The following is a 27,753-nucleotide window of genomic DNA, read 5'->3' on the forward strand; positions in this document are numbered from 1 at the left end:
TGTGAAAGTATTTCGTAGACATGATTAACATCTACGATGAGTTGACTAAGTAAAGGAGATAACCCTAGATAATGTGGGTTGGGCTTCACTCAATCACGTGAAAGCCTTAGGAGCAAAAACTAAGGTTTCCCAGAAAAGAAGAAATCCTGCTTCAAAACCGTAACACAGAATTCCTGAGTTTTCAGCCTGCCCTATAAAATTAGAACTTGCCAGTCCCTACAATCATGTGAGCCAAGTACTTAAAATCTCTCTCTTTCTGTGTATATATGTGTGTGTATATACACACTCTCTCTCTCTCTCTCTCTACACACACACACACACACACACACACACACACTACTAGTTCTATTTTTTTTAAGAACTCGAACTGCTCAAGTTAGAATCTATCAAGTAAGACATAATCAAGTGTACTGATCATGTAGATTGAAAGTGGACGGCAGGATACGCTTACAAACACTTCTCCACTTCTAGTACATTCTAAAAAATGCATTTAATATCAAAATCGCTACCTCATGGATTTTGATAACATAAAATCAACCTTAGTTTCCCACATCTTTTCCAAGAAACGGTTCAACACATTTTTTTAAAATAATAAAGTCCAAGAAACACTTCTTAGTTCAAGACAATTATTTATACTTGAGTTTCCCAAATTGTGTGCTGTGTCCTAAGATGCCACAGTGAACTCACAGAATATTTAAAATTATTGAGAAACACAGAGACATTTATCAGGTACTTCAAGAACTACTAGCTCAAGATAGTTCTCAGTTTCATTACGCTCCTTTCAATGACTTCCTATCTTTACAAAGTACTACCCCAAAATTAAGGTAGAAGAGAAAATGAAAGTGGAGGTGTCCAACCTGATTCCTAAGCTTGAGAATTTGGTTAGTGCTCAATTAAGTATACATATTCTATTAGTCAGTAACTGTGGTTATTTAAGAATAAAATTATTCTTTCTTTAGATTTTTGTGTATTATTTTTCAAAGCTACTAAGTTATTAGGACAACTACACATTAAGTTGTTTGGACCTAACTACTGAGTAAAAGGAACTGTTAGATATTTATACTTCTTTTGGCTTAGGAGCACTGTGAAAATATTACTAACACATTAAAGACACCATGAACCAAGACAGTTTGGTAACTTCTGATTTATACTACGGCATCTTCAATCCATATTTAATATGGAAACAAATTGTACAGATGTTCTATAGATTTACTGCAATTAATATCTAGTAACCAAGATTTAAATAACAAATCATAACCATTATAAAAGCAAATATCAAGTTATTAAAATGTAATATATACAACTGAAGCTATAGTAATAGATTTGGTTGAAATAAAGATGCAGTCAACAAAAACTGATAGCTCTACAGTCTAATTTTATTTATAACATATTTATTTCCTTTATTATAAAAATATTTAACAACAGCATATAACAAAGTGAGTTTGCGGGGACTTTAATTAAACAAGCAATTAGAAATTGAGATATTAACATTTTTTCCGTAAAGGGCCAGACAGTCAATATTTAAGGCTTTGTGGGCCATATGATCTCAGTTGCAACTACTCAAGTCCCAAAATCAGTCATAAACAATATGTAAACAAATGGGCATGGATGTATTCTAATATGAAACGTCATATAACTTTCACGTGTCACAAAATATTACTATTATTTTGATTTTTTCAACCATTAAAAATATAAAAAACATTCTTAACTCACAGACTTTACAAAAACAAGCAGCAGGCTGGATCTGGCACATAGGCACTCACCCTCATCACCTCACTTGCCTCCTCTGAGTCCCAGCCCTGATGATAAATGCACAGTTCTCATTATTACACAAACTCCTAAGAAAGGTCGAACCAAAGCATCGGGGGTTGGGGCAAAGTTTCCCAGAGGAGATTATGTTTTAAGGTAGAATTAAAAGACATTAGGAATCAACTAAAGAAATGTGAGAGGACCCGGCCCCGTGGTGCAGTGGTTAAGCTCAGTGTGCTCCCCTTCGGCGGCCTGGGTTTACAGGTTCGGATCCCAGGCACGGACCTACACCACTCAACAGCCACGCTATGGTGGTGACCCAAATATAAAGTAGAGGAAGACTGGCACAGATCTTAGCTCAGGGCTAATATTCCCCAAGCCTTAAAGAGGAAGATTGGCAACAGATGTTAGCTCAGGGTGAGTCTTCCTCAACAACAAAAAGAAATGAGAGAGACTGTGAGGGAGTGTTCCAGGTAGAGGAAATAGCCTGTATACAAGGACTCTGAAGCAAGAGGGAGAAAGCTGTTTTCAAGAAACTGAAAAATGTTCTAGCAGTGAATAGCCAGATCATGGAGTTCTAAAAGGAGAGTAACAGATGAGGCTAAAGGAGTAAAGAATCAGATTATGGTAGGCAAACCCACATTAGAGAGTTTAATCGTAAATTTAATTGAATTTAAATTGAATCCTAAATGTAAAGACCCTGAAGAAGTTTGAAACAAGGAAGTGACAAAATCATACATATAGATGAGAAAACTCAATTTGGTTGCTCTGAGGTAGACAGACATTAAGGTCATAAAAACAAAGAGGACAACTCTAACAAATACTGATGACCATTTATAGTAAATCATGAAGCAATAAAACAATTCTGCAGTATTTTCAGAGAATTTCTAAAATCAAACTATTTCTTAAGCAGTATAATAAAAAAATGATGAGATTTCTTTTTTTTTTTTATGGTATGCTTTTTGGTGAGGAAGATTGGCCCTGAGCTAACATCTAATTGCTAATCTTCCTCTTTTCTTTTCCTTTTGCCCCAAAGACCCAGTACACAGTTGTATATCCTAGTTGTAGATCATTCTGGTTCTTCTATGTGGGATGCCACACAGCATGGCTTGATGAGCAGTGTGTAGGTCTGTGCCCAGGATCCAAACCGACAAACCCCAGGCCGTAGAAGCAGAGTGCATGAACTTAACCACTTGGCCATGAGGCCAGCCCCAAGATTTCTCAGCTTTAATAATGTCTGCCAAATTCTGTCCTGGCAAGTGCAGATAAAAACTAATGATGCCGAAGATCCCAATTAAATAAATAACTACTGTGGAAAGAACGAACTTTACGTGGAAAGAAAAAACTTTATTTCATACTGGTTTATTTCATCACTTTTATAACTTTAAAGAATGTAAGCTAAAACATGTCTTTTATAAGAATAAAATAATTTTATAGCATTATATCCCCTGTTGAAACAGAACAAAATGTTTAGGTAAATGGTGATCTTTTCTTTTTCTCTCCAAATGTTATCTCCTTAGTATAACCTTCATACCAACTGCTATTCAAGAAATAAAATGTCATTTTTACATAAAATTTCATGAACCAGTTGAATCATCACGCAGAAACAAAAAAGTACCCTCAAATCTCTCTAGAATTTGAAAGATGTGTGCTGTTTCAAGTCAAGCACCTACAACTGATTAAGAGAAAAATCTTATGATCTAAGTGGCAGGTCTTCAGGAGAGTATGTTCTTAGGATGAAGCAACGCAGGATTTAGAGTAAGTTATAAAATGTCTCAACACCACTACCCCAGATTGATGAAGTCTAAATTAAAGGATATTGCCAGAAAGAGTAAGATGACAATGTTTCTAGAAAACAAGGCAATACTTAAGGAAGTCTTGAGTTCCGTCAGTTTTGTAGAGACAGACAGACAGTTTTACTCACAGTACTCAGCTGCAAACACCTTATTGCATCTTCATAATCAAGTCATCTACCCTAGAAGCATACCGACACTGCGAAAACAATTTTAGTATTGAACATATGCATTTGCTGGCTCCCTCAGAAATCCCACTAAAATGAGAGTAAAGAAATATAGAAAGCAAAGAAACATCCCCAGAGGGTCTTATTATAAAGAGGCGACACTCCAATGGGTAAAGATGGCAACAAATTTTTGGAAGATGGCAGGTGGATGAAAGAATGTTAAGTGACTTGGCAGAACAGAAAAGCATGAAACCAAACTGCCTGCCAGGGAATAACAATCTAACGCAAGCAGATTCGGTCGTCAGAATCCTGCCATCATCAGGCCACAAAGAAGACAGAGGCGAGGCACAGAGTTCAAACCAGGAAAACTGGCTGAAAATCTGTATAAGGAACATTTAGAACCTTCTAGATCCCCTTCTCCACTCCTGAAGGAGTCCAAAGATACACTATCTGGAAAAATGAAATCAGAGAACCTCCAACTCAAGACATGAAGAACAGGGAAAGGCAAGGTAAGATACAAATTAAAATCAGATGATTTAAATGAAAATCTGGATCCTGAATGGTGAAACGCCCTCATCCCCAAAGCCCTTTTCCCCATCCTGAGTTCAACAGCACTTGTTTATACCGAGAGAGGCTATCCCTCAGAAGAAAAGGGAAGACCATAGAAAAAAAGGGCCTGCAAATTCTGTCATTTTCCAGTAAATTTCCCTACAGCAAAAATATCATTCTTCAATACTCCAAGGCTCTAAACTTTAATTTAGGTGATCAGTCTAAAAAGTTTTCATCATTCAATACAAACAAATGACTCTGAAAGACTTCAAACAGTAAAAGCTTAGAGGAACTGTTCTAACGGGGACTTCTACAATGAACCCAAGCTCCTTTCCTAAAGCTATAAAATCACTCTTAATTAACTTGGCTTCCTCTACTACCTCACAACTGTTTTCAAGTGTTTAGAAGAGACAAACCCTTCTCCAAAATCCTTGCTTGCTTCAAAGCTATCTGAATTTACTGGAACTCACTTGCCTAGCCCTACTTAATTCCTGAACATATTTTTGAGGTACTTCAGAACTATGCTCACAGTCAAAAGTAGCCATTGGAACTAGATAACATATCATTCACCTTCATTCCCCTAGTCTCTAGACTCAAGCACGACAGCTTGACTTTTTGTCAAAACCTGTGTGAAAAACATTTCCTCTTCACAATGAAAAGTGAAAAAAGAAAACATAAGAAAGAGTCGCATGAAAAGCTGTGCTCTAAATACAGTATCAGAAATAAGTCTGAATCAATAATACGGTTCTCTTCTGAATCCTTCATAGTGCCAACGGGCTTGGAGCAGTACCAGCCACAGGTCATTATTTCTCTATATTATGATATTTAGTCCAATGGAGGTGGCCTATTCTTCTCATATATTTTTTGAATGATGATTATTTGCGATAACAAGCAAACAGCATTTCAGAAAATTTTCCACATGATGACTTTTAAACACAGAGCATCTAAAAAACCATCCATTAGTTACTCAGTCCTGGGTAGGTAAAGTATATTATTTTTGGTATAAGGATGATGTTTGCGCAGACGACAGTGCAGAGGCAAACTTCCTTTAAAGTTTAAGAACAACTAAAGCTATATTTTCAGACATCTATGTATGCAAATACATACTATGCTAGGTGACAACTCAGTTCATGCTGCTACAAAGAATTACTTGAGGTAAGATAATTTAAAATAAGAATCAAAAAGTAAATATAAATAAAAAATTTTTAAAGTCTTTATTTTTTAGACAAATAGATACTATTAGCACTGCTTATCAAGCTATATAAATGTTAGTACAAAATATTTTAATAATTTCTGCCTTTCCACCACGTGAGGACACAGTGAGTAGAAAGCAGTCTGAAACCTGGAAAACGGCATTCACCAGAACACAATCATGCTGGCATCCTGATCTTGGACTTTCGAGCCTCCAGAACTTGCACTACCAACTGGAGTACTTATCCCCTGAAGATACATGAAACCATGAAAAGAGAAAAACAGTGCATCTCCCCAGCTCCACCAGCTCCAAGCTTTGTGACCTTGGAGCTCACAGTTGAATGCAGGGGAAGACAGGCAAGTAAGCAATTCTGCAGTTTAATCTGAAAGACCACTCAGCTGACTTGTGCATAAGGGACTGGAGGGAACTCCAACAAGATTGGAGGTTATGGTAGCACTCCAGTGACAAGATGATGAGGACTTGGGCTGTGGCGGTAGCACCGGAGAAGAAGAGGAGAGGATGGATTTAATGTGCTGGTTTACAGAGATACAGGGGATGAAGGAATAGGTTAAATAACACCAGGACAGAACTCAGACAAAACTCGCTGGGATAACTGGTCCAGGCTCTTCAACAAGTTAATGCCATAGGAAAGAAGGATAGGGTTGAAGAGCTGTATGCAATAAAAGCTGAGGAAACTTTTATTGAAAGTTGAATTTAAAGAAAGTTGAATAAATGAGAGAGAAATACAGACAGTAAGTACCATGCACACTCATAAGAAGAAAATGTCACAGAATTTGAGTGCTCAAAGATGACAGAAGACCTTAAGATGAAGCTATTGGATTAAATCGTAAAGGAGAGGTCAGAGTAGGCCTCTCTCAAAGAAGCAACTGTGGCTGGAGAAGAGCAGAAACTGGTGATTATGCTCACTGTCTACTAGACAGTGAAAAAGAGAAACCATCAAATGAGACCCGAGAAGGAAATCAAAGGGAAATTAACCTACAGTGTCCTGGAACCTAGAGAAGGGAAGAATTTCAAGGAGTTTGTGAATGAGTGTGTCAGCTAAAACCAAAGAAGGAAGTTACTGTGACTACTGAGGTCACAGTTTTACTTTTTCTTTTCATTCCTCCCTCAAATGTACTAATGTAATGAAGCAAATATTGCTAGTTTTCTTGCAATACATGAAAACTGAGATGCAGAAACATGATGGGTTGATAGGTAGTGAAGACTACTCTTTCCTGTACTCAAATCTTAGAGATGTGTCACTATGTTCACAAATAATGTTGGGGGCATCACCAGATCATTTCTTTGCAAAAGAACCCAATGTTTTGAAAATAAAAATATTGATTTATTTCACACACACTAATCATTTCTAAATCATTCGCTGACATTTAAAAATTGTAAGTATGATCATTTATTTGCTGCTGCTGACACCAGCTGAATAATATTCCAGTTTGAGTCAAAATTTTACATTTAAAAAAAAAAATCAAATATATTCAACAATTTTCTCCCTACATTTATAGTCACTATGCAACCTGTACTCTCAGTAATTTCTTAATGTTCGTAGTCATGAATCACCTCTCATCTTCCGTTAAAAAACTGAAATTACATTCAAAGCTTTTCTTGCCCTTCTAAATACTGTTTAGGATAACATTTCTAAGGTCTACAAAATTTATCCAAAAGCCATGTTAATTGCTTGTCTAAAAGTTATATTTAATTATTTGGTTTAATTTTATTTCACTTTGAATAAACCAAGCTTTATGACCACCATTTGGCCAAGTTCAGGATACAATAAGTCAATGAACCTAAAAATTCAATATATTTTCCATCTGTCATCAAAAGGGAGTCCACATACACACACAATTTCTCATGTAATTAATACTTCGGTTGAATGGTATGTCACATTTCTTAATTTCTGTAATATCTTCCACTTTTTTCATAATTTTATGTCTTTCATTTTACATATGCAATCAGTTTTTTGGTCAAATCTACCTGAAATACTTCAGGTCAAATACCTGAAATACTTTCCAACGGATTAAGTAGAATTCTAACAGATTTGATATGTCAACACTTCCACTCATCACAATACTGGGAGTCCTAACCAATAGAACAAGGCAAAAAGACCAAAAGCATACAGATTGGAAAGGAATAAGTAAAACTGTCCCAACTTCCAAATAACATGATTATATATTACAAACTACTAAGGAATCTACAGTAAAACTACTGGTAGGTTTACTAAAGTCACAAGATACTTGGTAAATATATAAAAATCAATTTTATTTCACTTCATCACCAGTGAACAACTGAAAACTCAAACTCTCAAAATACCATTTACAATAGTGTTAAAAACTAGAAACACGATAAATTTACCAAACTACATGAAGACATATACAAAAAAACCCTACAAAACACTGCTGAGAACATTAAAAAAAACTCAGTAAATGTATATCCATGTTCACGGATTAGAAGAATGAGTATTGTTAAGATATCAATTCTCCCTAAATTTATCTACAGGGTCAACACAATCCCATTCAACATCCCAAGAGGACTATTTTTCGTTGTTGTTAGAAATTGGCAGGCCAATTCTAAAAACTTATATAGAAATGTGATGGGCCTAGAATAGCTAAACCCGCTTTAAACAAGATTAAAGTTGGAGGCTATACATTATCTGATTTTAACACCTATTATAAAGCTACATTAACCAAGAAAGTGTGACAGGATAAAAGTAAACATTTAGATGAATGAAACAGAATAGAGTCATAAAACTGACACACACTTAAACGGTCAACTGATTTCCGACAAAAGTACAAAGGAAATTCAATGGGAAAAGGATAAATCTTTTAGATAAATCATGCTAGAATAACGTATAACATGGAAACATATATTTATATGTGCATATATATGTATTTATATATGTATGTATGTTATATATATGTATGTAACATATATAATAACCATTGAATCTTCTCTCCCATCATACACAAAAAATTAACTCACAATGAATCACTGTGACTATAACCACTGAATCTTCTCTCACATCATACACAAAAAATTAACTCATACTGAATGACCATAAAAGCTACAATGATATATAAAAATTTTAAGAAGAAAATTTAGGAGAAATTCTTCATGACCTTGGGGTAGGCAAAGATCTCTTAGATCAGACATAAAAAGCATCAACCATAAAATTTTAAAAGTGACAAATTAGCAAATTGATAAATTAGTAAATTGATAAAGAGTCTGGTCTTAGAAATACACTCATAAGAAAATGAAAAGGCAAGCTGGAGACTAGAAAAAAACCCATCCACAATGCATGTACCTGACAAAGTCTTGAGTCTAGAATACATAAGGAAATCTTACAACTCAATAAGAAGACATAACAATCTTTAAAAATTGGCAAAAGATTTTAAACACTTCACAGAAAATACACAAATCGTTAGTAAGCACATAAAAAGATATGTAATATCTTTAGTAATCAGAAAAATGTAAAACCACAATGAAATTTCGATTAGAAATCTATTAGAATAGCTAAAATGAAAAAGACTGACAATACCAAGCGTTAGTGAGGATTAAGGAGCAACTAAAACTGACACACATTGATGGTGGGACTGTAAATTCCACAACCACTTTAAAAACAGTTTGGTAGCTTTTTAAACACATACTAAACATATGACCCGATAGTTTCACTACCAGGTATCTACTGAAAAGAAACCAAAACATATGCCCATACAAAGATTTGTACATGAATGTTAACAGCAGCTTTATGCATTATAGCCAAAAATTGGAAACGACTAAAATGTCTATTAACAAGTAAATGGATAAATAAAAATAAACCGTGGTATACTCATACAATGAAATACTACTCAGCAATATAAAGGAACAATCCATTGCTATATGCAACAACATGGATTAGTCTCAAAAGAAAATATGATTCTATTTAGTAAAAAAATAAAAAACCAAAAACTCTTTACTTTTCAAATACTGAACTATTCCAATTTCACAATTTATATTAAAGTGCATATTTAAGGCTTGATACAACTTCCAAGCTACTTACATAGCTCTAGCTTTAAAGGTTGCTCACAGTAGCCCTAATATTCTTCCAATTTCATGATTCAATTCCTGATTTTCAGATACATTATTTAAATCTCTCTGCTGCTTATTGTGTGATCATAAACATGAAACTTATCAAGAAAAGTTTTGTGATTACTTGATTTACATCCTTTAATTGCATATAATTAATTCAGTGACTTGAAACCAATTAAAATGTGGACATTTTTACTTTTGACTGAAACTATATACCTTCTCCCTACAGTGACAATGGCAAATACAAAATTCAATGAGGTTTTCATGTAAATGTTTCTTATCAAAATATTCTTCTTAAACTCTAAGTTTATTATTTCATTATTCTTTCATCTAGCTACATGAGATCAATATCATAAAATATCTTCAAAGTCGTGAATTTCTCCTTTGAACTAATTCATATAAATATTTCAAAAACCTGTCTTCTCATTTCACTAAATAAATGTTTTCAAACAGGTGGAAAACAAATCTAGAATGTAATAATAGTCCCATCAATATTAATTTTTTGAAACTTTTACTAAATATTTCATGTCTTAAGATACTCTACTAAAACTGCATAATAGATATAATTCAAAAAAATGCCAGTAGCACTTTTCCAAATGCTTCTGTTCACTTTGACAGCAAAAAACTATTTCAATCACTTTATTATTTAATGTGAATTAATGATGTTCCCTTAATTTTTTCTCAGTGATTGTTGCAATTCTTTACATTGCCAGAAACATTAAAGGAACATGACTGACATTCTGCTGAAATGTATTTAGAATTTCAACTTTAAATGATACAATTCTAGAGCACCTGTGCATCCAAATTTTATACCATAAGCAATAACCACTATATTTTTGTTGAAACAATGAAGTATTTTTCATTCGAAAAATAAAGATTACTTTGTTTTACTTTGCATTGAATCTTACAGTTTCAACAGCTGTTCCAGACTGTTCTAAATTCTTCAACATATCAGATGTTCTACATTGCAATTTATTACTAATATATCTTCATTGTACTCTTCTATATTCCAAAGATTTGTTTATAAAACCTAGAATGATAAACTGTTGCATAGAACTTATACTATTAACTACAGCATTTATCAAGGTTGTTATTATACTATTTTCTAATTAGCGGGACTTACTTCAATATTTTAAAATTTTTAATTAATACTAGTAAATAGAATTCAGCAACATATTAAAAAGATTATACACTATGACCAAGTGAGATTTATTCCTCGAACAGAAGGATCATTTAACATATGAAAATTGATCAAGGTGACCATCACATTAACAGAATAAAGGATGAAAAACACATGATTGTCTCAATTGATGCAGAAGAAACACTGGACAAAATTCAACACTCTTCCTCGAAAAAAACAGTGAAAAAACTGCAAATAGAAAATACATCAACCTAATAAAAAGCCATAAATGAAAAGCCCACATGGGGGCAAGCTCTGTGGCCTAGTTCTTAAGTTCAGTGTGCTCTGCTTCAGCAGCCTGGGTTCAGTTCCCAGGGGTGGACCTACATCACTTGTTGGCAGCCATGCTGTGCAGTGACCCATATACAAAGCAGAGGAAGACTGGCACAGATGTTAGCCCAGGGCTAATCTTACTCAAGCAAAAAGAGGAAGACTGGCAACAGATGTTAGCTCAGGATGAATCTTCCTCAGCAAAAATACCCCACAATGAACATCATATTGAATGGCAAAAGACTAGAAAGATCTTATCCTCTAAGATCAGGAAAAAGGCAAGGATGCCCACTTTCTTCACTTCTATTCAACACGGTACTGAAAGCTCTAGCCAGAATAATTACGCAAGAAAAAGAAATAAAAGGCATCCAAATATGAAAGGAAGAAGTTAAATTATCTCTGTTTACAGATGATATGATCTTACACGTAGAAAGTCCCAAAGATTCCACAAACCATTAGAACTGATAAATGAATTCAGCAAAGTAACAGGATACAAAGTCAACACACAAAAATGAGTTGCATTTCTATACAAGAACAATGAGCAATCTGAAAAAGAAATTACAAAACCAATTCCATTACAATAGCATCAAAAAGAATAAATACCTAGGAATTAACTTAACCAAGAAGGTGAAAGACTTGTAAAATGAAAAATATAAAACATTGCTGCAGGAAATTAAATAAGACATAAATAAATGGACACACATCCCATATTCATGGATGGGAAGATTTAAAATTGTTAAGACGTTAATACTACCCAAAGCAACTTACAGATTCAATGCAATCTCTATCAAAATCCCAATAACATTTTTTTGCAGACATAGAAAAACTCATTCCAAAATTCATATGGAATCTCAAGGGATCCTGAATAGCTGAAACAGAGTGAAAAAAGAGGAAAAAAGGCAGAGGACTCACGCTTCCTGATTTCAACACTTTCAAAGCTTTAGTGATCAAAACAACGTGATGATCACGTAAAGACAGACGTATAGAACAACAGGATAGAATAAAGAGCCAGAAATAAACCCTTGTACATATGGTCAAATGATTTTTGACAAGGGTGCCAAGACCATTCAATGGGGAAAGGACAGTTTTTTCAACAAAAGTGCTGGAAAAACTCAATATCCACCACATGCAAAAGAATAAAGCTAGACCCTCACTTCACATCATATACAAAAACCAACTCAAAATGGATCAAAGGCGTAAATGTAAAACCTAAAACCATAAAACTAGACCAAAAAGTAGTATAAAAGCTTCATGACATTGGATTTGGCAATGATTTCTTAAATATAGCAGCAAAGGCACAGGCAATTAAAAAAGAAATTGGACTTCTTAAAAATTAAAAAATTTTGTACATAAAAAGGTACTGTCAATATAATAAAAGGCAATCCACAGAATAGGAGAAAATATTCACAAACCATATGTCTGATAAGGGATTAATACTTAGAATACATAAATAACTCCTAAAACTCAACCAGAGAAAAATAACCCAATTCAAAAATGGGTTAAGGACATGAATAGATATTTCTCCAAAGATGATACACAAGTAGTCAATGAGCACATGAAAAGATCCTCAACACCACTAGTCATTAGGGAAATGCATATCAAAACTACAAAGAGATATGACCTCATGCCAATTAGAGTGGACACTATAAAAAAAAAAAAAAAACAGAAAATAAGAGTTGGCAAGAATGTGGAGAAATTGGAGCTGCTGTGCACTATGGGCAGGAATGTAAAATGGTGCAGCTGATGTGGAAAACAGTATGGTGGTTACTCAAAAATTAAAAATAGAATTTACCATGTGATCCAGCTATTTGACTTCTGGATATATATCCGAAAGAACTGAAAGCAGGGACTTGAAGAGATATTTGCACACTCATATTCATAGCAGTTTTATTTACAGTAGCTAAAATGTGGACGCAACCCAAGTGTCTGTTGACTGATGAACAGATAAGCAAAATGTGGTATTTATGTACAATAGAATGTACTCAGCCTTAAAAAGGAAGGAAATTCTATATGCTACAACATGGATGAAACTTCAGGACATTTTGCTAAGTGACACACCATAAAAAGAGAAATACTGTATGATTCCATTTATATTAGGTACTTAGTCAAAAACATAGACACAGAAAGTAGAACAGTAGGAGGTTTGCTGGGATAATGGTGGCGAAGGAGGACTCTGTACTCACCTCCTCCCACAGACACCACAAATTTACAACTACCCTTGGAACAATTACCGGAGAGAAAAACAGAACCTGGACAAAAAGAACCCCCACAACAAGGGATAGTGCCAACTCAGGTGGAAGAAGCAGAAGTACCTTTCTGGAGAGATAAAAGCCACATTCTAGCCACAGCACTTCACATCCGAGAGCAATCTGGAGGTATGAAGGTTTCCCTGGAGGAGCGGGGATCTGAGCAGGAGACTTTTGCCATTATAGGCAGCTTTTCAACTCACCACAACCAAGATGAGTGTCATAATATCCAGCTTTGCTGGCTATTAAGAACAACGGGGAATGCCCCGAGAAAAGCTACCGAACATAAGAGAAAGAAAAGCCTGCTCTTAAAGTCCCCATGCACAAATTCACCTGATTTGGAAAGCAACACAAAATCATCAGAAAAAAAGGTGTGCAGTCCTTTTGTGAAAAGAGACTCATTTGATGGGCTCTGGGGACATCTCAGGGAGGCAGGAGACAGTTGTGAATACCTTCCCAGGGACCGAGACATTGGCAGCAGTTATTCCTGTGACCTAGTACAGGGAGGCTGACACAAACACTGGCAGACACCATTGGAGTTCTTCCCTTGTCCTGCTGGTGCAAGAGTTTGACCTGCCCACTAGAGAAATGATTTAATCCAGCTCAGCCAGAGCAGGGAGCCCACCTAATGGACTGGCCCTACCCAACAACAGTAAGCCCTCAGGCAACGTGTGACCCTGCACAGGCAGGGTGTTTGGGACCTCTGCAGCAGGATGAGCAAGTCCACCTTTGTGTGGCAGGATGTATGTGAGGGGTTGGCCTGTGTTGGCAGATTGTGTGGGGCCTCTGAGTGGATGGAGTGGGTCCACTTCAGTTGAGAGGGCGGGCGCAAAGGGCAGGACTGTGTAGACAAGGTGTGTAAGCATGTGGAGGTGGGACTTGTCAGCTGCAGCAGACTTGTGCTTCTCAGACAGCCATACAGGGGATCTGCCATACCTTTCAACGCCTGAAACAACAGAGTACTGCCACACCTAGGGCTGCCCCCACCTAGCTGAACTACTGAGAGAGCTGACAACTGCCTTGCAGGTCAGAGGCCTGCAGCAATTGCAAGCCCTGACCCTTGCAACCAGCCACATTGGAGGCCTAACGACTTAACAGAAAAACCACAGCAGGAATGTCCTACTAGACCTTGCATGCAACTGTGCTGGGGCTCCCTTCATCCAATAAAGTGACTGAAGGGACCACAGCAGCCACACACAGCTGAACCTTACACTCAGGCACCCAGGGGCAGAGACTAGCCTTCCTGTGCACCTGCAGTAAGAACAACCCTGACACAAGAGAATAACACAAGTAACCCATAGAGGGGACAGTCCTGGAACATTTGAAACTGGTGATGAGAGGGAAGCACACTGCTTGGCCTCATAAGGCATCTCTTACAGAAGGCCACCTCTCCAAGACCAGGAAATGGAGCTGACCTACCTAAAACAGAGATAGAAATACACAGATACATGCAACATGAGGAGACAAAGGCATATGTTCCAAATAAGCAAAGGACAAATAACCAGAAAAAGAACTAAACAAAACAGAGATAAACAAGATACATGATAAAGAGTACAAGCTAAGTCATAAGGATGCTCACTGATCTTGGGAGGAACACAGAAAACTACAGTGAGGACTTCAACAAAGGACTGGAAAATATAAAAAAGAACCAATCAGAACTGAAGAATAAAATAATGGAAATGAAAAACTTATCAGGGGAATCAATAGCAGGGTAGATGATACAGAAAAATGGATCAGTGAGGTGGGTGAAAGACTAAATCACCCAAGTTGAACAGAAACAACAAAAAAAGAGTTAAAAAGAATGAGGACAGTCTAAGGGACGTCTGAGACAACATCAAATGCACTAACATCCATATTGTACCTGTCCCAGAAGGAGAAGAAAGAAACAATGGGGAAGAGAATCCATTCAAAGAAATAATCGCTGAAAACTATCCTAACCTAATGAAGGAAACAGACAATGAGCTACAGGAAGCAACAGAGAGTACCAAACAAGATGAACCAAAAAGGTCCAGACCAAGACGCACTATAATTAAAATATGAAAGAAAAAATCCTACAGCCAAAAATACTCTACCCAGCGAAGTTATCATTCAGAATGGAAGGAGAAATAGTTTTCCAGACAAGTGGTATACCTAAAGGAAGCAGAAAAAGAAGAATAAAGCAAGCCCAAAATCAGCAGAAGGGAGGAAATAATAAAAATCAGAGTAGGAGTAAATAAAACAGAGGCTAAAAAAAATAGAAAAAAATCAACGTAACTAAGAGCTGGCTCTCTGAAAAGAACAAAATTGACACACCTTTAATTAGACTCACCAAGAAAAAGAGAAGGCTCAAAGAAATAAAATCAGAAATGAAACAAAAGAGGAGAAATTACAATGGAGACCTCAGAAATACAAAAGATTATAAGAGAATGCTATGAAAAGCTATATGCCAACAAACTGGTTCATCTAGAAAAAAGGGAAAATTCTTAGAAGTATACAACCTTTCAAAACTAAATCAAGAAGAAATGGAGAATTTGAATAGACAAATCACCAATAAGGAGATCAAAACAGCAATCAAAAACCTCCCAAAAAATAAAAGTCCAGGACCAGACAGCTTCTCTGGTGCATTCTACCAACCAATCAAAGGAGACTTAACACCTATCCTTATCAAACTATTCCAGAAAATGGAAGAGGAGGGGAAGCTTCATAACTCATTCTACGAAGCCAGCATCATCCTGATAAGAAAACCAGACAAGGACAACACAAAAACATTACAGGCCACTATCACTGATGAACATTTATGTAAATATCCTCAACAAAATACTAGCAAATCGAATACAACAATACATTAAAAAGATCATACATCATGAGTGACGTCAGCATCATGGCAGAGTGAGCTTGCCCGGGACACTCTCCCCTCCAACATACAACAAAAAGGAGCAACCATATTCCAACAGAAAATACCCTAATAGCACAGGAATCCGTGGAGACTCACGGCAGCCACACGACAGAGGGCGGAGAGGCTGGAGTCCCCCTCAGAGGAGCTGGAACGGGATAAGAGAATTTGCTCCTTCCCCTAAAGACTGAGATCACAGCCTCAAAGGCTCTGTGAGGGAAGGAGCGGTGCAAGGGTCGCGCATCCACAGGATCACCCAGGACTCCCTTGGGCCCTTGCAGCCTAGGGGGAAGCACTCTAACAGAGTAAAAGCTTTTGTGCAGGGTGACCTCATCAAGCCAAGACCCCAGGAGACCAGACAGTGAGAGCTGATAAGGAAACCAGGGACTGCACGCAGGAGAAAGCACCCCTCTTCTGACCCACACTGCACCAAACCATCCTGCCTGAAGGCGGAAGGCTCAGAATATATAGCTCTCAACCCCCATCCAGTGGCATTAGGCTGTAACTGCAACTGAATAATATCACAATGGGAAAACCCCGTTCTTCCACCATCAGGCAATTCATCAAATCTCCAGAACAGAGGGAAAACAATAAATAACCAGAATTCAGTCCTGAGGAAGCAGAAATAAGTAAACTAAATGATGATGAATTCAAAATAGCTATCATCAAAAAACTCAGTGAGGTAAAGGAGAATATACGTAAAAGAGAATATACACAAACAATTCAACAAGTTCAAGAGCTACTTCACAAAAGAGATCGAAACTATAAAGAAGAATCAATCAGAAACACTAGAGAAAAGACAGAATGGAAGAGATAAAACAAAATACAGATTCCCTGAATGCTCGAGTAGACACCATAGAGGAGCAAATCAGCATAATTGAAGATAGACATCTTGAAGTGCTCCAGACAGAGGAGGAGAGAGAACTGAGACTAAAAATAAATGAAGAAAGTTCTGAGACATATACAACTCAATGAGGAAATGCAACATAAGAATTATACGTATTTAAGAAGGTGAAGGGAAGGAGGATGGAGCAGAAAGCATGCTCAAAGAAATAATAGCACAGAATTTCCCAAATCTAGGGAATGAAAGGGAAATGTGTGTGGAGGAAGCTTTCAGATCTAGATTTGTCAATGTAAAAAGACCTACTGCAAGGCATACAGCAGTAAAACTGGCAAAAGTGAATGACAAAGAAAGAACACTCAGGGCAGCAAAGCAGAAGAAAATAACCTACAAAGGAACCCCTAACAGACATTCAGCAGATTTCTCTGCAGAAACCTTACAGGCCAGGAGAGAATAGAATGACATATTCAAAACTTTAAAAGATAAAAATCTTCAGCCAAGAATACGCTATCTAGCAAAGATATCCTTCAGATATGAGGGAGAAATTAAAGCTTTCTCAGACAAACAAAAACTAAGGGACTTGTTAGCCATGAGACCACCACCTACAAGAAATCCTCAAGAAGGTCCTCATATCTGAAAAAAGAAAAAAGGGGACAAAGGGGTCACAAAATACAGAGTAAGGAGACAAACAGATAGAATCAGAATAGGACAGCAAATATTCAACTATAGCATTAGGCTAAAGGGAAGGAAAACACAAAAAACAAAGACAATCTTGTCACTTTAACCACAAACTCACGACACAAGTTGGAATAAGATATGAGAATAATAACTTAGGAGGGGAGGAGGAAAGGGACTGCATCAGTTTAGACTAAGGAAATAAGAGGCCATCAGAAAATGGACTATGTTATGCACGAAATCCTGAATACAAACTTCAGGGCAGCCACTAAACTAAAAAGCAGAACAGAGACACAAAAAAATAAATGAGGAAAAAGCTAAGAAACACAGTATAAAAAACTGCATAAGTCAATGAGTAGACCAAACACACATGACAAGAAACAAAGGAAATGCAGGAAAACCAGAAAACGAGTGACAGAATGACAGCATTAAGCCCTCATACATCAATAATCACCTTCAATGTAAATGGATTGAACTCTCCAATAAAAAGACACAGAGTGGCAAGACAGATTAAAGAACAAGATGCAACAATTTGTTGCCTCCAGGAAACACAGCTCAGCTCCAATGACAAATACTGGCTCAGAGTGAAGGGGTGGAAGACGATACTCCAAGCTAATAGCAAACAAAAGAAACCAGGTGTCGCAATACTTATATCAGACAAAGTAGACTTTAAAATAAGGCAGGTAAAGAGAGACAAAGAGGGGCAATATATAATAATTAAAGGGACATTCCATCAAGAAGAAACAACGCTTATAAATATCTATGCACCCAACACAGGAGCACCAAAGTTCATAAAGCAACTATTAACAAACCTCAAAGAAAATATTAAAAATAACACAATAATAGTAGGAGACCTCAAGACCCCGCTCACATCATTGGACAGATCATCCAGACAGAAAATCAACAAGGAAACAGTGGAATTAAACGAAAAGCTAAAACAGTTGGACTTAACAGACATACACAGAACACTGCATCCAAAAACAGAAGAATACACATTCTTCTCAAGTGCACACAGAACATTCTCAAGGATAGACCATATGTTGGGAAACAAGGCAAGGCTCTATAAATTTTTTAAACATTGAGATAATAACAAGCATCTTCTCTGATCATAATGGTATAAAGCTAGAAATTAATGACAAGAAAAAAGCTGAGAAAGGGACAAAGATGTGGAAACTAAACAACATACTATTGAACAACCAATGGATCATTGAAGAAATTAAAGAAGAAATCAAAAAATATCTGGAGACAAATAAAAATGATAACATGCCATACCAACTCATGTGGGATGCAGCAAAAGCTGTACTGAGAGGGAAATTCAATGCAATACAGGCACACCTTAACAAACAAGAAAAATCCCAAATAAGGAATCTCAAATTACACCTAACTGAATTAGCAAAAGAAGAACAAACAAAGCCCAAAATCAGCAGAAGGAGAGAAATAATAAAAATCAGAGCAGAAATAACTACTATTGAAACAAAAAAGGCAGCAGAAAGGATCAATGAAACAAAGAGCTGGTTCTTTGAGAAGATAAATAAAATTGACAAACCCCTAGCCAGACTTACAAAGAAAAAAGATCAACCCACAACTAAAATACACAACTATGTACTGGGGGGATTTGGGGAGAAAAAGCAGACAGAAAAAAAGAAAAAAAAGAAAGAAAAAAGAAGATTGGCAACAGTTGTTAGCTCAGGTGCCGATCTTTAAGAAAAAAAAAAAGAAGACCAGCAACAGCTGCTAGCTCAAGGTGCCAATCTTTAAAAAAAAAAAAGAAAAAAGATCATACATCATGATCAAGTGGGATTTATTCCAGGGATGCAGGGATGGTTTGACATCAGCAAATTAATCAATATTATACAGCACATTAACAAAATGAAGAATAAAAATCACATAATGTCAACAAATGCAGAGAAAGCACTGGACAAGATATAGCATTCATTTATGATAAAAATTGTGAATAAAATGGGTACAGAAAGAAAGTACCTCAACATAATAAAAGCTACATATGACAAACCCACAGCTAATATCATACTCAACAGAGAAAAACTGAAATCTATCCCTCTAAGAACAGGAACCAGACAAGGATGCCCAGTTTCGCCACTCTTATTTAACATAGTACTGGACGTCCTAGCCAGAGCAATCAGGCAAGAAAAAGAAATAAAAGGGATCCAAAGTGGAAAAGAAGAAGTGAAACTGTCACTATTTGCAGATGACACAATGTTATATCTAGAAAACCCTAAAGAATCCACAGAAACTTTTAGAAATAATAAACGAATACAGTAAAGTTGTAGGATACAAAAATCAACATACAAAAATCAATTCCATTTCTATATCCTAACAATGAACTAACACAAAGAGAAATCAAGAATACAATCTCATTTACAATTCCAGCAAAAAGAATAAAATAGCTAGGAATAAATTTAACCAAAGTGGTGAAAGATCTGTACACTCAAAGCTATAAACATTGTTGAAAGAAAATGAAGACGACAAAAGGAACGGGAAGACATTCTGTGCTCTTGGCTTGCAAGAATTAACACAGTTAAAATGTCCATACTTCCTAAAGCAGTCTACACATTCAAGGCAATCTCTATCAAACTTTGAACAACATTGTTTACAGAAATAGAACAAAGAATCCTAAAACTTACATAGAACAAAAGACCCCAAATAGCCAAAGGAATCCTAAGAAAAAGAACAAAGCTGGACGTATCACACTCCCTGATTTCAAAATATACTATAAAGCTATAGTAACTAAAACAGCATGGAACTGGCACAAAAAAGACACAAGCATCAATGGAACAGAATCAAGAGCTCAGAAAAAACCCACACATCTATGGATAACTAATGTTCAACAAGGGAACCAAGAACATACAATGGAGAAAGGAGAGTCTCTTCAACAAATGGTGTTAGGAAAACTGGACAGCCACATGCAAAAGAATGAAAGTAGACCATTATCTTACACCATACACAAAAATTAACTCAAAATGAATTAAAGACTTGAATGTAAGATCTGAAACTATAAAACTTCCAGAAACAACACAGGCAGTACACTCTTCTAACATCAGTCTTAGCAGCCTACTATCAAATACCATGTCCGACCAGACAAGAGAAACAAAAGAAAAAATAAACAAATGGGATTGCATCAAACTAAAAAGCTTCTGCACAGCAAAGGAAATCATCAACAAAATGAAAAGACAATCCAACAATTAGGAGAAGATATGTGCAAACTATCTATCTGATAAGGGGTTAATACCCAAAATATACAAAAAACTCAGACATCTCAACAACAAAAAACTTACTATCCAATTAAAAAATAGCCAAAAGATATGAACAGGCATTTTTCCAAAGAAGATATACAGATAGCCAACAAGCACATGAAAAGATGTTCAACATCACTAATTATTAGGGAAATGCAAATCAAAACTACAATGAGAGGGCCGGCCCGGTGGCACAGCGGTTAAGTGCACACGTTCCGCTTTGGTAGCCCAGGGTTCCCCGGTTTGGATCCCGAGTGTGGACATGGCACCACGTGGCAAGCCATACTATGGTAGGCATCCCACATATAAAGTAAAGGAAGATGGGCACAAATGTTAGCTCAGGGCCAGTCTTCCCCAGAAAAAAGAGGAGGATTGGCAGATGTTAGCTCAGGGCTAAACTTCCTCGGGAAAAAAATAAAATTTACAGTGAGATATCACCTCATGCTCATCAGAATGGCTATAATTAACAAGAGAGAACAAATGATGGAGAGGATGTAGAGAAAAGGGAACCCTCATGCACTGCTGGTGGGAGTACAAACTGATGCAGCCACCCTGGAAAACAGTAGGTACATTCCTCAAAAATTTAAGAATGGAACTACCATATGATGCAGCTATTCCACTGTGATGTATTTATCCAAAGAACATGAAAGCACAAATGGGTAAAGATACATGCACCCCTATGTTCATCGCAGCATTATTCTCAATAGCCAAGATTTGGAAACAATCTAAGTGCCCATCAAGGGACAAATGGATAAAGAAGATGTGGTATAGATACACAGCTGGAACACTACTCAGCCATAAGAAATGATGAAATCTTGCCATTTGCGACAACATGGATGGACCTTGAGGGTATTGGGCTAACTCAAACAAGTCAGACAGAGAAAGTCACATACCATATGATCTCACTCATAAGTAGAAGATAAAAACAACAGATATATAGATACAGAGATTAGATTGGTGGTTACCAGAGGGGAAGAGTGGAGGGAGGGGGGCAAAAGGGGTTACTGGGGACATGTGTCTGATAATGGATGGTAGTTAGTCTTTGGGTGGTGAACATGATGTAGTCTAAACAGAAATTGAGGTATAACGATGTACACCTGAAATTTATATAGTTATAAAGCAACGTTACCCCAATAAAAGAAAAACAACCTTTTAGCAATAGGTCCTCCTCTTGTTATTAAGAACATAATGTACGTAAAATAGTCTTTGCTCCTTACTAAGCATTATTACCAATAAATTAAAGCTAAGGCAACAAAAAAGGAAAGAAAAAATTTAGATGGTGGTTGCTAGGGGTTGGGTGTGGGGGAAACATGGGAGTTATTCTTTAACAGGTATAGAGGTTCAAGTTTCACAAAACCAAATGAGTTATGGAGATGGATGGTGGTGATGACTGTACAGCATTATAAATATAGTTAATAACATTAAACTGTACACCTAAAAAATAGAATGGTAAATTTAATCCTACATGTATTTTACCACAATAAAAAATATTGGGAAAAAAATTTTAACATAGTACATAACTTTTCTTTGTCTTCCCACAACATGCTGCACATATCTCTAACAGTGCTTTTAACAGTATTATGAAAGTGCCTGTTTAAAGTACTCTCTCCCTAAAAAGAGTACTATAAGCTTGTCAAAGTTAGTTTCTCCAGTGTCTAGTGGAGAAGTGCCTGTTCCAAGATAGGTAGGAGGCCGCAGAAGGTGGTCACTGAGGATCAGGCTCTGAAGTTAGGTTGCTGGGGTTTGTATACCAATTCCATCATTTACTAGCTCTGTGAACTTGAGCAAGTCACTAAATCTCTCGAAGCCTCAGATTTCTCATGTGAGACAGAAATAAAAATACTATTATTCCATTGGGTTGTTACAAGGATTTAAAATAATACACAAAATTTATATTATTGTTGAATATATATACTGTTATTAAAATCACTCAACAGTAAATTTTGTGGAACTAAATACACACTTTGAACTCTTTAACATTATCCCATGACAGTTAAATTTAATGAAGCTAATAATTTCTGTCTATTCATCAAAACAAAGGCTAGGATCTCTAATTACATTAGGCTAACTCTAGAAAAACCATACACTCTAAGATTTGCACTTCCTTACTCTGGATTTCCTTGACATGAAAATAGTTGCATTCGTTTCAACCACAAACCAAAGATTTCACAAATTGCCTTCATTCTAGAGACCCTCATCAAGTACATTTTACCTTCTACATTTTATAAATCTTAAGAGAGTGACAAATTAAAACATAAAAACCATATTTTAATATAATGCATATAGTCTCAAGAAACCAACTCACTTAAGAACCCTATTCCATACTTACTCCAGTGGCTGGTTTCAGTGACAGTATTTTTTTTAATAAGCCTTCGCTGAAAGGTCATTTCCTACAATAATTAAGATGGAAACTCATTGCATGGCATTAAGAACAAGTTCATTAAAGGAATGAAACACAGAAAGCACATGATTATATGTAAAGTAGTCCTGTTTCATTTTATGTATGAGTAAACAAAAATGTAACCATAAACAAACCAAAATTCTATCCTATGGCTAAGCAGAATAAAATTGCCTATTTTGAGAGACAATAAAATGTAGGTTTCAATTGTCACTTACAGATTCCTTTTTCTCTCTTCTCCCAAATTACAGGTACAATGTAAGTTATTAAAGATTTAACATATAAAAGTTTAAATACTGCAAAACTTTTACAGACTCGTTATTTCACTAAGTTATTTCCGATCTTTATTTGGATAAAGAATTCCTTCAATTTAAGTAAACGGATTCTTACCTCCTGATTAAATTTATGTGCCATCTCATTGAGAAGTGAAGAAAAGAAACTAGCGTTTTGTAGCAGGACTCGGCCCATAACCCCAAGATATGTTGACATCACTACAGGATACCTCTGTACAAGTAAAATATAGCACATGTGAAATTTTGTTAGGGTACAACTATAAACAATTATAAATAATCATTGACATAGTAACAGTCAACAGGAATATGAAATAACAATATTCTCCTTCATATTGTTTCTTTAGAATGAACTGCCAATATTGCCTAAATTCTAACTTACTAAATACATAGGTCATACAATGTAAAATATATGCATCACATATACATTTATATGGATTACATATGTATATATAATAGAGAGAGGGAAAGAAAGGAAGAATAATGGCATATTTATATATTTATATTACTTTAAATGCTCCTAACATACATAGTTACATAGATCTAGTTAAAAGCTCAACTAAATAACCAGTGTTTTCATATATTCAGTATCTAATAAAACTATTACTATTTTTTTCCCATCCCTCTGCTTGAAATCTTTGTGTATGAATACACATGCATATAAGTGGAAAAGATAAGACAGTACTTTCCTGTGTGGAGAAAGGAAAATTGTATAACTGCCCTAAATTTACTTAATTTACTTCAAACTGGTCCAAAAATAAGAAAAGCTTTCCTTTTATAGCTAACAATGAAGAATAATGTTCCAATGAAGAAGGAAAATAATTAAAACTAGAACCCTAGAGTTCAACACTATCCTGAGAAGTTTAAGAAAAATCTTACCTCCCCTTCTATAATACCTCTGAAAACATAGGGCAGAATTGGTTGAAACATTTGCGGGCCTAATACTGGGTTCACTTTAAGGGCGTTTTCCACAACCTAAAACCCAGAAAGAGACATTGGTAATACTTGATAATGCAAGTCACTGCTTCACGCAAAACACAGGTAAAGAAAATAATGTATCAAACATCACATACTAAATGTGAGAATACATATAAGTACATGAGATATTCAATATTCCAGGACTCGACACACTTTTACAAGATAATTCATTAAAAATTGCAATTTGATATACAGTGTATAATATTTAGACATAGCCGTGCTTCTCACATAGACAATCACATTCTGCTAAGATAGGTATCATGCTGTTAATTCAATTCTTATCTTTGCGTTTTAAACAAATAATCCTTACAAATTGTTGCACTAACAGAGGCGGCAAAAGGCATTGCAAAGTATTGGCTTTTAACAGTGAAAAGGAAAGTTAGCAACAACCATACTCACTGTCCAAAAATAAATCTACATTTAGGTTTATCAATAAATTGGATGAAAAAGAGCATGTTGTATATGTACTGCATATTTATTAAATGAGAAATCATCTTGTTTTATTTCTAATATAATCATATAGATTATTAATCATGACCACTGACTTTAATGGCAAAATTCTGAAATATAAATTATTTTATATGAGTGAGATGGGTTCCCTCAAAGGTAGCATGAAATGAAAAATGGGATAGAATTTTTTTGTTTGTTTACTTTTATCTTTAGGGAGAGGAAGGCAGTGATTAGGAAGCACCAATGAGAACCAAGAAGAAATCTACTACATTTCCAGAGGCCCCACTGCTCAAAGGGTAGGAATGAGAAGACACCATTTGAGAAGGCTGTGGGCAAGTACTAACCTCAAGGCAGAGCCAAGTTTCTCTTAAAACGTTCAGCAATGTTTCCTAAGATTGACAACTGGCATTCTGAGTAGGACAAGTGTTTATTGTGTGGGACTACTTCATGCATGGGCAGGCGGGTGCTCATAGCATCTCCGATCTCTGCTCATTCTGTGCTAAAAGTGTGCTCCAAACACTATGACTATCAAATACACCTCCATGCATTTTAAAACATTCCCAAGGAGGGCGGGGTATAATTTTAAAGGGAATGAGAGATGAATATTGGAAGCCACAAAGAAGAAATTCAATACGTAACTGACTTATCATAACATAGGAAGTTGAAACCTAGGTTGCAACGGAGAAAGCTGAAAAGCAACTTGATTTACATCACGTATCTTCGCTGTACCTCACCTCACCACAATACACAGGAATTAGCAGAACCATATACCTTTGGAAAGGAGGGTAAAAGAAAACAAAAAGACTGGTTGAAAGTCTATTTAAGAAACATTGTGAGAGATCTCGTCAAGATGGCGGTGTAGGCAGATTCTGAACTCATCTCCTCCCACAAACACAATCAGGTTAAATCTATTCTTGGAATAATTACACTGCAGAGAAAACCAAAAACTGAGTAAAAAGAACCCCCCTCAAGAAGGGACAGTCCTGACTGAGGCATAAGAGGCCAAAATCCCTTCTGGAGAGAAAAGACCCACCTTCATGAGCACAGAGCTTCACAGCTGACTGGGCAGGAGCCACCCTAAGGTACTCAGCTCTCCCTGGAGAAGTGGGGACTTGAGCAGGCGCATGTTACTGCTATCAGCATCCTTCAGACTGAGCACAACTGAGACAAGTGTCATACTAGCTGGGTTCACCAGGTAGCAACTGCAAAGGGGGAAAACCTCCAGAAAAGCTACTGGATGAAAGACGAAAAAAGCCAGCTCTTAAAGGACCCATGCACAAATTCACCCATCTCGGACAGCAAGCTAAAATCACCAGAAAGCAAGCTGCACAGTCCTTTGGTGAAAAAAGACTCAACTGGTAGGCTCTAGGTGCGTCATGGTGAGAGGTGAGACCTCTCCAGAGACTGAGACATTGCTGGTGGCCATTGTTGTGACCTAGCACAGGCATGCTGGCAGATGGCATTGAAATTCTTCCCCAGGCCTGTTAGCCCAGGGGTCTACCACACCTGCTACAGCACAGTTCAGCCAGGGCAGGCAGCCTGCCCTAGGGACTGGCCCCACCCAACAGCTAGCCCTCAAGCTACTTGTCTGCCTGCATAGACTGGGTACCTTCATCCTCTACAGGCAGGTGAGTGTGTCCACCTCTGTGGGGCAGGGCCTGTTCAAGGACCAGGTGAACTGTGGGGGGCACTGGTGGAGGGGTGGGGGCCTCCGCAGTGGGTGACCAGGTACACTCGAGAGTGTCGAGAAGTGTACACGGACCAGGACTATGTTGACAGTGAGTGTGGACCTGTGGGTGGTGGGGCTTATAAGCGGTAGACCTGTGCTTCAGAAACAGCCACAAAGAGGATTGGCCAACCTCCCAAAGCCTGAAACAACTGGGTGCTCCCCTGCCAAGGGCCAGCCCCATTCAGCTGCAATCCTAAGAGAGCAAACAACAGCCTTTCTGGCTTGAGACCTACAGCAACTATAACCCCAGGAGCATAGCAACCAGCTGCACTGGATACCTACTCAATTAACAGGAAAACTGGAACAGGAGTGCACTATTAGACGTTGTAGCCAATGGTGCTGGGGTTCCCCAAACCCAACTTACAAACAGCCAGCCAGGGAGGGAGGGAATTACTAGACTCCCTGGGAACCTGCAGTAAGAGGAACCCTGCCACAGCAGAACACAAGTAGCCCACACAGGGGTCACTCCTGGAACATCTGGACTGATGATGAGAGGGAAGCATACTGCTGGGCCTCAAAAGGTATCTCTTACAAAAGACCACCTCTCCAAGATCAGAAGACATAGCTGGCTCACCTAATACACAGAAAGAGGCAAAACGAGGCACAGAGGCATAAAGGAATACATTCAAAGCAAGGGAACAGGAGAAAACCCCAGAAAAAGAACTAAATAAAACAGAAATAAGCAATCTACCTGACAAAGAGTTCAAAGAAAAACTCATAAGGATATTCACTGATACTGGGAGAAGACTGAATGAACACAGTGAGAATGTCAACAGAGAATTGGAAAATATAAAAAAGAACCAATCAGATATGAAGAATACAATACTGGAAATGAAAAAATTACTAGAAGGACTCAGTAGCAGAATAGATGATAAATAAGAATGGATCAGTGAGCTGGATGAAAGACTACAGAAGTCACTGAAGCTGAAGAGATAAAAGAAAAAAGAACTAAAAAGAAGGAGAACAGACTAAGGGAACTCTGGGACAATATCAAGCACACTAACATTCATATTTATATGTGTCCCAGAAGGAGAAGAGAGAGA

General features: G+C 36.8%; 1 protein-coding gene across 2 annotated transcripts in view; it reads right to left on the reverse strand.

Moving 5' to 3' along the window:
• IPO11 (importin 11) overlaps nt 1–27,753 on the reverse strand; it is a 230,143-nt gene that overhangs the window by 79,665 nt on the left and 122,725 nt on the right. For both annotated transcript variants that reach the window (XM_001493727.7, XM_005604232.4), the window contains exons 25-26: nt 24,433–24,528; nt 23,654–23,767 (exon numbers count right to left, since the gene is read on the reverse strand). In XM_001493727.7, coding sequence (XP_001493777.1) covers nt 23,654–23,767; nt 24,433–24,528 — 210 coding nt within the window. The remainder of the gene's footprint in view (nt 1–23,653; nt 23,768–24,432; nt 24,529–27,753) is intronic.

The sequence above is a fragment of the Equus caballus genome, chromosome 21 (assembly GCF_041296265.1).
Source record: "Equus caballus isolate H_3958 breed thoroughbred chromosome 21, TB-T2T, whole genome shotgun sequence".
NCBI classification, from domain to species: domain Eukaryota; kingdom Metazoa; phylum Chordata; class Mammalia; order Perissodactyla; family Equidae; genus Equus; species Equus caballus.